At 37.9% G+C, this 15080-nt stretch overlaps 1 protein-coding gene across 2 annotated transcripts in view; it reads right to left on the bottom strand.

Annotated features, from left to right (window-relative positions):
- Nucleotides 1-12900, bottom strand: part of TBC1D14 (TBC1 domain family member 14) — a 111810-nt gene extending 98910 nt beyond the window's left edge. The window contains exons 1-2 of one of the 2 annotated variants that reach the window (XM_051965566.1): nucleotides 12806-12900; nucleotides 4395-5130 (exon numbers count right to left, since the gene is read on the bottom strand). In XM_051965566.1, coding sequence (XP_051821526.1) covers nucleotides 4395-5130; nucleotides 12806-12845 — 776 coding nt within the window. In that variant the 5' untranslated portion in view covers nucleotides 12846-12900. The remainder of the gene's footprint in view (nucleotides 1-4394; nucleotides 5131-12805) is intronic. The other variant, XM_051965565.1, reaches the window with a different exon arrangement.
- Nucleotides 12901-15080: the final 2180 nt, after the last annotated feature.

Genomic DNA, 15080 nt, shown 5'->3' with positions numbered 1-15080 from the left:
GACTAAAGAGGAGGGAGAGTTGGTACATGACTTTTTAAAAAAAAATAATAGTTTTTGATTTTCAAAATACATGCAAAAATAGTTTTCAACATTGCAAAATCTTGTGTTCCAAAATTTTCTCCCTCTCTTTCCACCACTCCCTTCTACTAGACAACAAGTAATCCAACATAGGTTAAACATGTGCAATTCTTCTAAACAAAAAATTAGATTACAAAGGGAAAAAAATGAGGGGAAAAAAAAGAAAGCAAACTGTATAGAGCCACAGATAGTGGGGAAACTCTCAGTGAGGTATAAGACTCTTCAACCCAGAGGGAACCTGCTGACAATGTCTGGTTCTGCTCTCATGTCCCCTTGGGGTATCTCACCCTTCCTGAGAAGTCAGGAGGGGAGGGCATGACAACCTGTGTTCTACTTGAAACAAAGATACTTGCAGCAAAAGAAACATTTACATATTAATAGCAGGGTAGTTATAGTTAGCACATACTCAGCGTGCGGTAATGATGTAATTATATTAAGGCATTTTAGGGCTGAGAGAACTTGAAATAACAGACTTCATGTTTGACCATCCACATGGGTCCCTGCCTCATCACTCCTCCACTAAGACCAAGGACTCGAGCTAGTCCCGAAATCCTCGAGAAAGCTAGTCTGGACAGTATTATTTTGGCACCCCAGCATGGGGGCTCTAGAAAGCACACTACAATAAACAACAAAAATGGTGAAAATACTATGTTGTAATCCACATTCAATCACAGTTTTCTCTCTGGATGCAGACAGCTCTATCACAAGTCTATTAGAATTGGCCTGAATCACCTCAATGTTGAAAAGAGCCAAGACCATCAGTGTTGATCATGACATAATCTTCTTGTTGTTGTGTACAATGTTCTCTTGGTTCTATTCACTTCACTTAGTTGCACAACTTTTTGTTCACAGATGATTATGAACTTAATGCAGTCTGAATTTGAGATGTAACAGTTTGGATCAATTTTCTGCTGTTCATGCTATTTTTAGCATGACAATAAAAATAAACCATAAGCTTTCCACCAACCAGCACTACACCATCTATTCACAAAACTAACAGTTACAACAAATAGAGAAATGCTGAATACCACAGATAAATTCACTTACCTTGAGAGTATGCTTTCCAGGTGTATAAACCTGGATGATAAGGTTGACAAACACATTGCTAGAGCTAGCTCAGCATTTGGGAGGTTTCCCAAAAATGTGTAGAAAAGATATTAGGCTGCTTACCAAACTGAAGGTCTACAAAGCTATTGAGCTGATCTTGTTGTATGCCTGTGAAATCTGGATATTCTACTACTACCATGCCAGAAGATTGAACTGCTCCCATTTGAATTGTCTTAAGAAGATTCTGAAGATCATGTGGCAAAGGTTATAAACACTAAGGTCCTTTTTTCAAGTTAAGCTACCAAGCATTCAAATTCTATTACAGAGTTTAACTCCAATGAGCTGGTCACTTTGTTCAAATGCCAAAAAAAAAAAAAAAAAAAATTGGCCAAAAGATTATTTTATGGAGGACTCACACAAGGAAGATGCTCATATGGTGATGAGAAGAAGTTATACAAAGACATTCTCAAGATCTTTTCTAAAGAACTTTGAAATCAATGGTGAGATTTGAGAGACACTAGCACAGGACCTCCCAGCACAGGACCTTCATATCAAAGAAGGTGCTGTACATTATAAGCAAAACAGGATTGCAATAGTTCAAAAGAAACATGAGATGCTTGAATTTAGAGTTCTCTCTACTCCAGATGTTTATATGGACTTTCTGTGCCTGATCTACAATGACTCCTTCCAAATTTATATTGACCTGACCAGCCAGAGTAGACATACCTACTGACATCATGATGTCATTTTGTTCCCCTTTGAGCATGAAGGACAAACAACAACAATTATACTTTTAATATCTTAGAAGAAAAAATGATCAGCAGCACTAGAATTCTCAGATTCCCATACATGTTATCATAATGAGATTCTACAGAACATAAGAAACATTGCTTTAAATCTTAAAGGAGTTCCAGCATAGTTCAGAAACAGCCAGCTCAAGGATGTCCAATGCTCATTTCTTACTTTTATCCCACCACTCTTATCCTACATAATGCTATGTTATCCATTCACTCCTTGTCGTCACTATTACTCAATTCCTAATTCTATAGAAATGTCCAATTTTTAGCCCCCGAATTCTATACTTCTTTTAAAAACAAAACAATTTAACATTTTCTTCTCCTGGGCTAGTATAAGTCTGTTGGGTTTTTTTCATTTTTAAGTTATTAGTAGATTTTTCTGGAGCATGAAATCTAATCAAAAGGCATATCAATAATATGGAACATTATTGCAAGGGCAAGATGTACAATTTTAAAGACTAAGAGTTTAGGGAAAGATTCCTTTAAGTAGGGGAAGGTTTTATAGCATAATAGCAAAAATAATCACACTTTGGTCTCTTAAATGCTAACACTTTATTTTCTGCAATGTTATATGTTGCCATTTCTTTTTAAAAGGAAAAACTGCTCTAATGTTAATGTCTCAAACTTATAATAGACTAAAAGCTGCAGTGAAGCTATTGTGTGGGTTTTTAATTCTATAAGTATAAATCTTAATTGAAGAATTTACATTAAGTGAATATAATAATATTATAGTATATTATAATATAATTGAATTATTATGAATATTATATTAAAATGAATATTTTAGTAAAATAAATATATAACCAATAGTTCAAAACCTGTTTTTCCTTTGTTGAATTATATTTTATGGCAATAACTAATAACAAAATTAAGATGAGACATTCTTATTTCAAAAATACCACAGTAATACTTTACTCCAATAAATAAGAATAAAAGAGCATGAAACTAGAGCAATCCCATTTAACCCATCATGCAGCTTTAATCAAACTGAGTCAAGAATTTGAAGATAAGTACAAGAATCATTCAATTTCTTTGAACTTAGTTTTCTTCATCAATAAAACAGGAAAGTTGAATTACATCTCTGAAGTCCTTTTGAGCTATAAAATTCAATCCAAACAAAAAAAGAAAAAATCCTCTGAGCACTGAGGAAAATAGCCAAAGAATTTAATTACTTTACTCCGCAGGAGTAGGTCAGCCATGGAGCTGGTTGATATAAATTAAGTTTACTAATTAAAACTAACTTGTTTAAATGAGATATCCTTTAAATATGCCTTAAATTCTATAAGAAAGAAGATGAAAGCAATGACAGTGAAAATCATGAGAGAAGTCTTGGAGAATGAGCCATGATGTAGGTATAGCTGACAATGATAGAGAAATTCACAGCATCACTAACAGCTTAGGGTCCCTTAACTGCAGCAATAAAGAGGCCCACCCACCCTCAATACTCTGGAATATAAAGAAGATTAACCTAGATTTAATTTATTCTACTTAACAAAGTGAAGAAGTATGTTGGAAAGATTTCCTTAAAAATTGTTTTGCTGAGAATGTTTGTGTCAGCCCTCTTTGTAGTGGCCAGAAACTGGAAACTGAGTGGATGCCCATCAATTGGAGAATGGCTGAATAAAATGTGGTAGGTGAGTATTATAGAATATTATTGTTCTGTAAGAAATGACCAGCAGGGTAATTTTAGAAAGTCTTGGAGAGACTTACATGAGCTGATGGTGAGTGAAATGAGCAGGACCAGGAGATCATTATATACTTCAACAACAATATTATATGATGATCAATTCTGATGGACATGGCCTTCTTCAAAGGCCAATGAGATGAACCAAATCAGTTCCAAAAGAGCAGTAATGAATTGAACCAGCTACACCCAGTGAAAGAACTATGGGAGATGAATATGAACCACTACATAGAATTCCCAATCCCTCTATTTTTGTCCACCTGCATTTTTGATTTCCTTCACAGGTTAATTGTACACTATTTAAAAGTCTGATTCTTTTTGTACAGCAAAATAATTGTATGGACATGTATACATATATTGTATTTAACATATACTTTAACATATTTAACATGTATTGGTCAACCTGCCAACTGGAAGAAGGGGTGGGGGGAAGGAGGGGAAAAGTTGGAACAAAAGGTTTTGCAATTGTCAATGCTGAAAAATTACCCATGCATATGTCTTGTAAATAAAAAGCTATAATTTTTAAAAAATTGTTTTGCTGCCTTAAAGTGACAAACTTTAGCTAAGAGGAAACTTCACATATTAACTTTTTCACCAGTGCTAAATAACTGAGACATTACTACATATGAGCAAAGCAAAACTCAGCAATGTAAAAGTGATGTTTACTCCTTATGACATAAGAAAACAGATTCATCTCTTTTCAGAAGTGATATTTAACCAGCTTAAGCTCACCACTAGCACTAGCTCTTTTTAAAAAACTATGAAGTAGTATTACAAAATTACAGTACCTTGTAAAGAAGTTAGCAAATGGTCCCAATATTTTTGGTTTACTATCCACTTCTGTTTCTTCATCACAGGCATTCAGTTTTTGATCACCAATTTCTTTTGCAGAGTTCAATGTAATATCTGAAAAATGAGCTTCATCGGTCTCAAGCTTCACAATCGCACTTGAATTACTTGTGACCATCAAGTCTAAGATATCTTCATTGCTAACAGATAAGGTTGTGGACAGTTCAGTACTGAGACTTGATACACTGCATACGGAAATATCATCACTTCGAGTCAGAACTTTAGAGGTGGGACTATAGAGCTTCACGGTGTCATACCCAGTTCTTGGGAAAGTAGAAGACTTCCGTACACGATGCTCCCGTTCAGTGTTTGTGGAAAGAGGAGGCACATATGACGGGAGCGTGCCTGCACTCTGAAAAGTTCGATCGGGGACAATTTCTGGCTCAGAGGGTTTTCTTTTAACATTTAACACACTACAGTGGACAGGTTCTGGGTCCCCTATTTCCAGGGTTGGAATACCTGAATCCACTGATTTAAGGCTATGTCTATCATCTAAATCGCTGAGTTTCAACTTAGGTTTATAATCAGGCAATGAAAGGGATCTAGGGGTCTTTACATTCAAACATTGAAGATTCTGAATATGATTGCCCGACTTCTCATCCAGAACTTTCAATGAGCTGAAACCATTTGTTGACGTGGAAAAATTCCCATCGGTCATCTTGGTCCAAGAAGTAACTAGATAAAAGAGTAAAGTTAATGAAATAAGATGAGAACACATTAGAACCATCTTATACTCTACTACAAAGCCTCTCCTAATCATTCCCATTATATTGGGGGAAGAAATAGTCTACATACCTAACCCCTTGATTTGGACTTCATATTTATTTCCCTACCTCCTCAAAGGTATGGCCAGACTGAAATGCATTACCAAGAGAATACCATATAACTAAAACATTTGAAACTAGCCAAATTAGACATTTGTACTCCCTGGATATTTCCTTGGCAATCATTTCACCATTTGAACCAGAGATACATCCTAGATGATTTTAATTTGTTTAGCTTTGGAATTTCCATTTGACATTCCTTACTGTCCTGACCAGTGAGGGCCTCTCCTGGTCAGCTCTGGCTGTACTATACTCGATTTCCAAACTATCCAGCTTTTCTCCAGCTACTTTTCTTTTTTTTTTTCCCCCTGAGGCAACTGGGGTTAAGTGACTTGCCCAGGGTCACACAGCTAGAACCTGTCAATCGTTCATTGTCATAACAAAGCTATATCTAGCTCAGAAGGCCATATTTTAAATGTCTAGCCAAACTATTTTAGTGGTGGCAAAGAGTTGAAAGGAGAAAGATGGTTTCAGAAAAGCCTGGAAGGACTTATATGAACTGATACAAAATGAAATGAACAGAACTAGGACAACAATCTTTTTTATAACTTTTTTTCATGTTTTAATATTTTTATATTCCCCAGTTCCATGTAAAACAATTTTTTACATTTGTTTTTAAAACTTTGAAGTTTTAGATTCTCTCCTTTCCTCCCCATACCCTAACATTGAAAAGACATATATGAAGTTATACAAAACATTTCCACAAAATAGGACAATAATCTTACACAATAACAGAAATATTGTAAAGATGAGGCCTGTGTCTATCCTCCAAGAACCAGCAGAGCCCAGCAGAAAGAGGCAAATATTCACCACAAGTTGAGTGAGTAGGTGATGAATTTTTGCCACAACAACTCATGAAGCCTACCCACTAAATCACAGAGGGGTTACAATATGAAAGAAAATGGAACGATAAGATCAGAGATCTTTTAAATAGTAAGGTATAAGAATATTTGTGTCAGGCATTTTGGTATGTAATATTTGATTTTTCCTCTATTAAATTACAGATTCCATAAGGAGAGGCACTATCTCTTATATATTTTTACATAAGTCCCCACATCTTCTCAACTAGCTAGTTTCAGACATAATAGAGATGCTTTTAAAATGGCTACTAAAATTAGACATAAGAAAACCAGGCTTTCACCTCAAACTAAACATGTCTAAAATCAAACTACTGATCTTCCCCTTTCCTAGTCACCAAGCCAATTTGACTTTCCAACTATTCTATTCCTATTAGTGCTATCACCATTCAAAAAACATTTATTGAATTATTCATGAAAAGTGACTAAGTTATCCATACCCTTCTACTAGGCATATATAACAAGCAAATAAGAAACAGAAACAAGAACAAATGTCAGCAATACTCTATTAAGTACCAGAGAACTAAAAACAAAATAGTGTCCATTAAGGAATGACTGAAAAAACTGTGGCATATGAAGGTCATAGAAGAAATAAGTAAAGAATGTATAGAAGCATGGAAAGAATTATATGAAACAATGTAAAAGGAAACAAATTGAATCAAGAGAAAAATATACATGTTTACACTCTAAAGCAGAAGTTGAATTCCAAGTAACACAAAAACCAGTGAGGACTACAGATAATGAAACACTTCCTCCTAAATGGCAGAGGTGGGAAACTACTAAAACAGAATGAAATAGGCATTGTCAGATATAGTTTCTCTGTCAGATATTTTTACTTACTTGTTTCTTTTTTGCCCAAGAGAGAGTCTAATCTGGAAGTGAGGGGCAAAAAAAGATGATATAAAGATAAACAGTAACAATATAACATTAAAATACACTTACTGAGCATCTACTACAGAGGAAGCACTGAACTCTAGGTTGAGGAGAAGGGCATTGAAATATGGTATCACGTTCAAGAAACGCATTAGAATCTAGTAGAACAGCAATTCTCAAACTTTTAGGGATCTTTTTTATATTCTTAGAAATTAGTAAGGATCCCCCAAAGAGTTTTGGTTTATGTGAGTTACAACAATCAATTTTTATTGTTTTTAGACATTAAAAAGTCTTAGAATTGTTATGAAAATTACCCTGAAATGGTCTCCTGCACCACACTTTTGAGAACCACATATAAAACCTATATATGTGAGTAATATATGCTCACAAATAATTATAATTTGAAATAGCATCCTACTAAGTGTACAGTGTAGGTCACAGTGATATGAAAATGGGAGTGAAGGGGAGAAGTGGAACAGGAAATTTTTTAAAAGTTTAAAAAAATACTTCTGAGTAGAATGTAAAAGTATCAAAGGCAGGTACAAAGTTTTGAGAGTTCAAATGAAGGCACTCCAAGGTATAAAATACTGGAGTTATCTTTGTCACCAATTCTACTCATCTCTTACCTTCAAGAGATTTTTTTTTTATTTTACCTTCAAATAGTTCTCTAATTCCCTTTTCTCCATTTCCTCAATTCAGACCTTCATTACCTGACTCTTAGCTTATAGAGACCTTGCTGCCTAGTCTCCTTATACTCAGTCTTCCCAACCGTAAATGCCTCGAACACTACACTGTACTGACATTTCTAAACACTCACAATGATTCCCTATTTGTGACACAATTAATCCAAATACTCCTTTGCTTGGTTATTCAGAGCTCTTCTCCCATTTCAGGATATTAGAATGTCTCCTTTCCTTTAAGGCCCAATTTGGATTCTATTTGTATAAAACCTTCTCTTATTTTTTTCCTACTTCCCTCATTCCTCAATGAAAGAGATTTTTCCCTCCTCAGATTTCTCAAGGCACTTCACGGGGTCTCATTTTCAATTTAAAGATGGAAGAAAACTGAAAACTTTGTAAGTACCCACTATGTGTCAGGTAATGTGCTAAGCACTTTTCAAATATTACGAGGGAAAGTAAGATACCTATATTATTATCTGTTATTTATCTACATTGTCAGAATAGAAGTTTCTTGTTAAAAGGGTTTACATATGACTGTCTTGTACTTTGTATATGATATTTGTTAAATATCTATTGACTTGGTTTGAAAATTAAGAAATATAACTATCTTTAATCCTGATCCATGGAAGAGTAGACACTAATCCATATGGTTAATAAGTAGCAAAGGCAGAACTTTGCAGGTAGGTGGTGCAGCAGCTAGAGTACCTGCACAAGGCATATCTTCGGTTTCCTTATCCGGGAAATTGGAAATGGCAAAGCACTCCAGTATCTTCACCAAGAAAAACCCAAAGGGGGTAAAAAATTGGGCACAGTTAATCAACTCTTCCCCCAAAAAAGAAATAATGGCTCACAACCTTGTCTTCAGACTTGAGGTTCAATATTTGTTGTTCTGTTTTATTTTTTAACCCTACTTCTCAGAATAAAACCCATTTTCAATGTTACGGATAACAGCAGCCAAGAAAATTCTTTGAAAGGGTCCATTTATCCAAGAAACATTCACTGAGCACCTATTTACTATAATGAATACCTTAAGTAAGAGGAAGAAGATTCAGAAACTAGTCCAAGAAACTTACAGCCAAGTTGGCTTAAGACATATTGTAAACCTGTACACAGTCCATTGCATCTAAAGCAGTTGTCTCCTGACAATCTTATACATCCAATATGGAAAGTTTTTTATCTCAAGATGATGCAGAAAACCCTATTGTTCAAAATCATGATTTACTGCTTTGCTCTTCAAAAGTATTAACTGGGTACCACCTTTTGTTTATCCAAAAACTAGCAATGCTGTAAACAAAATGCTATATTGGGAATAATACATAATTTCTTAGATACATGTAAACTATATCAAAGCCTAATTTTCTGTTAATAAAAACTTCCAAGTTAAAAAAAAAAAAAAAAAGCTTTAAAAGCAAAGCATTCAAAAGACAATATACTGCTCCCAAGAGCAATTTGGAATTAGGTCCAAGGGACTATCAGCATAACCTTTTGATCCAGCAATGTCTCTACTGGGTCTGTAATCCCAAAGAGATGACAAAAGAGAGGAAAAGATCTACACGTGCAAAAATGTTTGTAGCAGCCCTTTTGTAGTGGGCAAGGAAATGAAAATTGAATGGATGCTGAATAAGTTATGGTATATGAATGTAGTTGAATATTAATGTTCTTTCAGAAATGATGAGCAGGCTAATTTCAGAAAATCCTGGAAAGAGTTCCATATACTGATTCTAAGTGAAGTGAGCAGATCCAAAAGAACATTATACATAGCAACAACAAGATTATGTGATAATTAATTATGATAGACTTGGCTCTTTTCAACAATTAGGTGATTCAATAGACTTGTGATGGAAAGAACTATCCCTCCACTAATTATTTCTAAATCATCTTGTCTGTAGCTTGCTTGTACATAGTTGTTAACATGTTTTCTTCCTGTAAGACTGTGAGCATCTAGAAAGCAAGATGAATCTCAAGCACTTAAAACAATGCTTAGCACAGAGGAAGCACATAATAAGTATCTGAAGGGTTTTTATCTTTTATGTGGAGAAGAAACTTCATTTCTTGACTATAATGCGTACATTTCAGGAGGCCAGTGGACTTAGGTGGGAAAAATTAATTTTATTTTCACTAACCTCTAATTTAGCTTTTCCTTCATTATGAATTCTTTTCAAAATTTATTCCAATTAGAGCTATTTCAAGGTGAAACAGGCTACCTCAGAAAAGTGGTTTTATTCTTACTGAAGAGTTTCAAGTAATGGCTGGATTGACTACTTGTCAAATATGCTTTAGAGGGAATTCTTGTGCAAGCAGAAAGTGGATTAAATAGCCTTTGAGATTCCTGCCTATTCTAAGACTGATTTTGATTCTAAAGTCATAGGCTTAATCCCAGGTCTACCCTGGACCTCTTATATTCCCTGTCAAAAACAAATCACTTAAGCTAAGGATATGCCATGGACCAGATTTTAGTAATAAATATCCTGAAATCAAAGCCAAGTTCTGCTACCACTTGGTGGAAGAAGGGGAGGAGAAATCATTCAATGAAGTTTCAAGGGGCAAAGGTTCAAAAAGGAGGTCCTCCTTCCAGGAAAGTCTTTAATCAGAGACTGGAAGATTTTGATTGTTTTTTTTTTTTTTTTTTTTAATAGTAGGGATTCCTTTTAGGTAAGGGTAGAGCAAAATGACCCCCGAGTTCCTTCCCAATAGTCAAATCTGGGATTTTAACACTATTTTGAAAATGCACATATATTTTTGCAAGCCTTAATAATTCTAGCAACTTGTTTTTACAGTCTTTTCCTTAAACAGAATATGAAGAAAATCCATCAAGTCCTTCCACAACAGTGCAAATCAATGACATGAAAAACTGAGATTATTATCTAGATAATTCAGATTATTGAAAAACTCAACACAAAAAAAACTCCCTTTTATCTACTCTAAATATGGAAATGCTACCATTTATCCCACACTTTTTTCCCTAATCTAAAAGTGTACTTTCTAGACTTAAGATGTACATTCCTACACAGATTTGTTTTGGTTCTGATATCTCTGGATTTCTGTTCTGGAATGGAAGTTGTAGATTACTTATTTTCTATTGGATGAACAATTTGCTAATTTACCAAGAATTTCTAAAGAAATTCTTCTAATTTTAAAGAAATTCTTCATCCTTAATGTGTCATGGAGTCTTTTAACAGTCAGATTCATACAGCCCCTTTTCACAGTAACATTTTTAAATGCATAGATTACACAGGATCACAAAACAAACCACTTATATTGCTGGTTAAGAACCTCTATTAAGAATGACAAAAGAATCATTGCTCCCGGCTGGACCTCTTAAGTGTTAATGAGGAAGTACACAAATAGCTTTTAAAATTTTAGCAACATTTTCCTAAGAAAGCTAAATATTCCCTAAATCTATTTATACCATTTGCTTAACAAATCCTATTAGCATAATGAAAAGTAATGCAAATGAAGGGCAAGGTTATTAGGTACTTAAGATTGGAGGGGAGGAAGGGAGTTAAGAATCCAAAGTAATGATGTTTTATTACGACTAATTAACCCTTCCACTAAGAGAATGAAGGACAAACAAAAGCTTAGGAAACGAAAACTCAAGGAAGTAGATCCGGCTTCAAGGACAAAAGAGGGCTCTAATAAGTTGCCCATTTTATAGTGTTAAAGATTTAGAACTGAAACTTAGACCAGAAATTTTGTCTGGTTCCGGGTCACCCAGCTTGTAAGTGAGTGGGAATGTGAATCCAGGTCTTTTTCTTCCAATTTTATGTAGTGGTTTTGTTTTTTTTTTTTAAGCTTGAAAATAAATAATATTTTTATCTGGCTTACCAACATTTGATAAAAACACTTCCATATACATTGTAGATCAGAAAACAAGAAAACATGAACCTCCACCCCGTTCTGCTTGTCTGGATCTCTTTCTGGTCTTTTTATTATTATTATTATTATTATTATTATACTGTATTCAACATGATAATTTCCAAGCTATCCTGTTTGTCTATATTCTATGAACCCTGGTGTAATCGACATATCATAAGCTGCCCTGCTTATCTGGAATTCCTTCTGGCCTTCTTTCTCTACCAAGGGAGGTAGAGGTTGGGGGTAGAGGAGATGGTCTATTCATCATATCATTTTCCAAGCTGTCCTGCTTATGTGAGATTCCTTCTGGCATAGTACCATTGTTCACTCATCGTATCACTTTCCAAAACATCTTATTTGTCTAGGTTTTCCTCAGGCTTTCTATGAACCCTGGTTTATTCAAGCTATTACATGTTGTCCTGCCTGTTTAGCATTCCTTTGAGAATTGCTTTCTAAGGGGAAGCATGATAATTTTTTGACATATCACTTTCCAAGCTATCCTGGATTCCTTGGATTCCAGGATTCCTTCTGGCCTTCTCAGTTAACTTCAGGAGTGTATTGACCATGTCACTTTCCAAGTTATCTAGCTCATCTGGGATTCCTGCTGGCCTTCTAACTATTAAGGAGGACAGGGAAGGAGGGGAAGAACTGATTACCATGTCACTTTCCAAGCTATCCTGCTTATCTGGAATTCCTTCGATCTCCATCAAGAAGGGAAAGGCATGGGGGAAGGAGGGAGAGATCTATGTTCACTGACATTTTTCAAGCTATCCTGCTTATCTGGGATTCCTTCTATCATCATCAAGAAGGGAAAAGATATGATCACCATGTCACCTTTCAAACTATCCAGTTTATCTGGGATGCCCTTCTATTCCCTCCGGGAAGGAGGGGAGGAAGGTAGTAGATCTGTTCACTATGTAACTTTCTAGGATACTCTGATCATCTGGGATTTCTTTTATCTCTATCAAGGAGAGAAGGGGGAGAAAAAGATCTGATCATCACGTCACTTTCCTGCTTCTCTGGATTTCCTCTTGGAGTTCGATTCCATCTATGAATCCTGGTCTTCTCCACATGTCACCTTCCAAGCTAGCCTTCGTGTCTGACTTCAACCCCGGTGCCCCCACCCCTGCAGCCTGCTTCTCTATCTCTATTTGGGGGGAAACAAACTTTTCCCATAAATATATGAGTCAGTGAAGATCCCCAGGAGCACCCCACCCGCAGCGGCTCCAGGAGCATCCCGGCAGGCGCGCGGGCTCTTTACCTGGGAAGCCTGGCCCCGCGCAGCCCTCCAGCTCGGCCATCAGACCCTCCAGGTTCCCTCCTCTAGTGGCTGTTGCTGTGGCTACCAGGGTCGGGAAGCTGAGCCGGCGGCGGCAGCAGCAGGTGGTGGAAGCGGCGGCGGCAGCAGCCGGGAGGTGAGTCCATTCTCTTCGCCCCCTCCGGGCTCTCTCTGAGCAGCCGGCCTTCCTCCCCGCCCCTCACCCTTCTGCTGGACCCCAAGGCTGCTCCCCCACCATCCCCGCGGGGAAGGGGGCAGTCCAGAACAACTTCTGGTAGAATTTTAAAAGGGAGAGGGAGGGAGATGAGGAAGGGGGAGGAGCAATAGCAGCGGTCCCCCGGGATGCCCCGGGGCAGGAGAAGGAAGCGCCTCGGCAGGTGCGCTCGCCCGGCAGCCCGCGGGGGTTCCAGGAACAGCCCCGAGGTCCCTCCGCTCCCTCCTCCCCCCGCGGCTGCAGATGCAGCGGCTACCTCAACCCAGCACTCCTCCCTCCGCGGCTCTTCCATGAATGGCTCTTCCCCCACCCCTGCTCGGTGGGAACTTTTCCCACTGGTCAGTCAGCTCGGGGGCGGGGACTGCCTCTGGCCCCGCCCCAGCACGCCGCGGGCTGCAGCCTTTCACCTCCGTCCTTTTTCCCCACCCTCGCTCCTCCCTCGCCCCGCCCCCCAGTTCCTGTGCCAGAGGGGCGCGGAAGGCTGACTGCGACTCTGGGAAAGACGAAGCAAGAAGATCTACGCGGAAGACTATGGTGAGGCTGATGCGCCCCACCCTCATTCCTGAGCCCCTGCTGCGCCGCGACCTACGGGGGGCGGGCGACAATGCGTTCCCCGCCCCCTTGCTTACCTGAATTGTTCTACCCGCAGCCATCTTGAGCGCCCGAGGCAGAGGAGGGGAAGGTGTGCTAGGGGGAGCTCGAGTCCAGGCAAGAGGAATCGAGGCGCCGAACGCATCGACCGCGTTCACCTAAACTTGGGGTGCGTGAGTCAGGGCAAAGGTCCACTTATGACTTGCAAGCAAAGGCAAACCGAGATAGCCGATGAGGCTGCCACAATTTCTTGTTAATTCATCCCCCTGCCCTTTTCCATAAAATAAGAATGATAATAGAATCATGAGACGTCTTCCAACTTTAGCCAAAGATCCTTTCTACTTACTCTCTACCCCCACACCCCCAAAATGGTAATGCAGCCGCCTCCGGAAAATCCCCACCGAGGAGGAAACCACGTCCTCCCGAAGAAGCCCGTTCACCAATCAGGAAGCATTTATTAAACCCCTACTGTGTGCCCAGCTCGCTACTAATCACTTAAAGGCTAGAGAGAGACCCCGAACTGGAGGAGCCCAGCGTTCTTCCCAAAACAAGCATGTATAGTATCTTCGTGTATAAAGAGTGAAAGATCTGAGGAGAAAACAGTAAACAACGATGTACAGACACATGCGAGCCAATTTGGGCGGATGGACGGACAGATCGATGGATAAGTATAGATGAACAGGAGATAGTGAGTAGATGGATGTAGATATAGACATACATATAGTTGGACAGATGATAAATTTAGGTAGACAGGTAGAGGTAGTTATAGATGGACAAGTAGAGATATAAATGGACAGATAGGTAGACAGATAAGTACGTAGAAATAGGTAGATAGAGAGGAAGAACATTTATTAAGTTTTTGTTATGTTCCAGCCATTGTACTACAAAGTTTTAACTCACCATGAAACTTTCTTCTGCTTGGTGGTTCCCAGATCTGGCCTCTGAATCTCTTTCCAGTCACAGCCTTTAAATATTTGAAGACAGCTGTTCTGTGGCTCCCAAGTCTTCTGTTTTCTGGCATTCTTGCACTACTCAGATGGCTTTTGGTAGGAAACTGTTTCCTAAACTTATAAGGGCTGGGGATACTGGAGAGAAATTCTCTCTTTTATAGGCCTTTAAAATGGAAAAGGTCCTGAAAAATCATCTAAGCCAGGGTTTTGTTTTGTTTTTTTCAGTTGTGGACTCTTTTGTCAGTCTGGTAAAACTTACGAACTTTCTCAGAATAATGTTTTATATGTATAAAATAAAATATATAGGATTTATAAAGCAAATTGTAATTATAATTATCCAAATTTTTTTTAATTAAAAAAAACAAGTTCATGGACAACAGGTTAAAAATGACTGAACCTAAAGCCCAATGGAATTTTAAAGTCACTTTAGCTTAGAGTCTCAGCATCCGTATCTATAAATGGTGGGAGGGACTTAAATATTCCTTACCTCACATTTAATGTG

This window comes from Antechinus flavipes, chromosome 6 (genome assembly GCF_016432865.1).
Source record: "Antechinus flavipes isolate AdamAnt ecotype Samford, QLD, Australia chromosome 6, AdamAnt_v2, whole genome shotgun sequence".
NCBI lineage: Eukaryota > Metazoa > Chordata > Mammalia > Dasyuromorphia > Dasyuridae > Antechinus > Antechinus flavipes.
The sequence above is the reverse complement of the archived record's forward strand: the minus strand, read 5'-3'. Positions and strand labels throughout refer to the sequence as shown.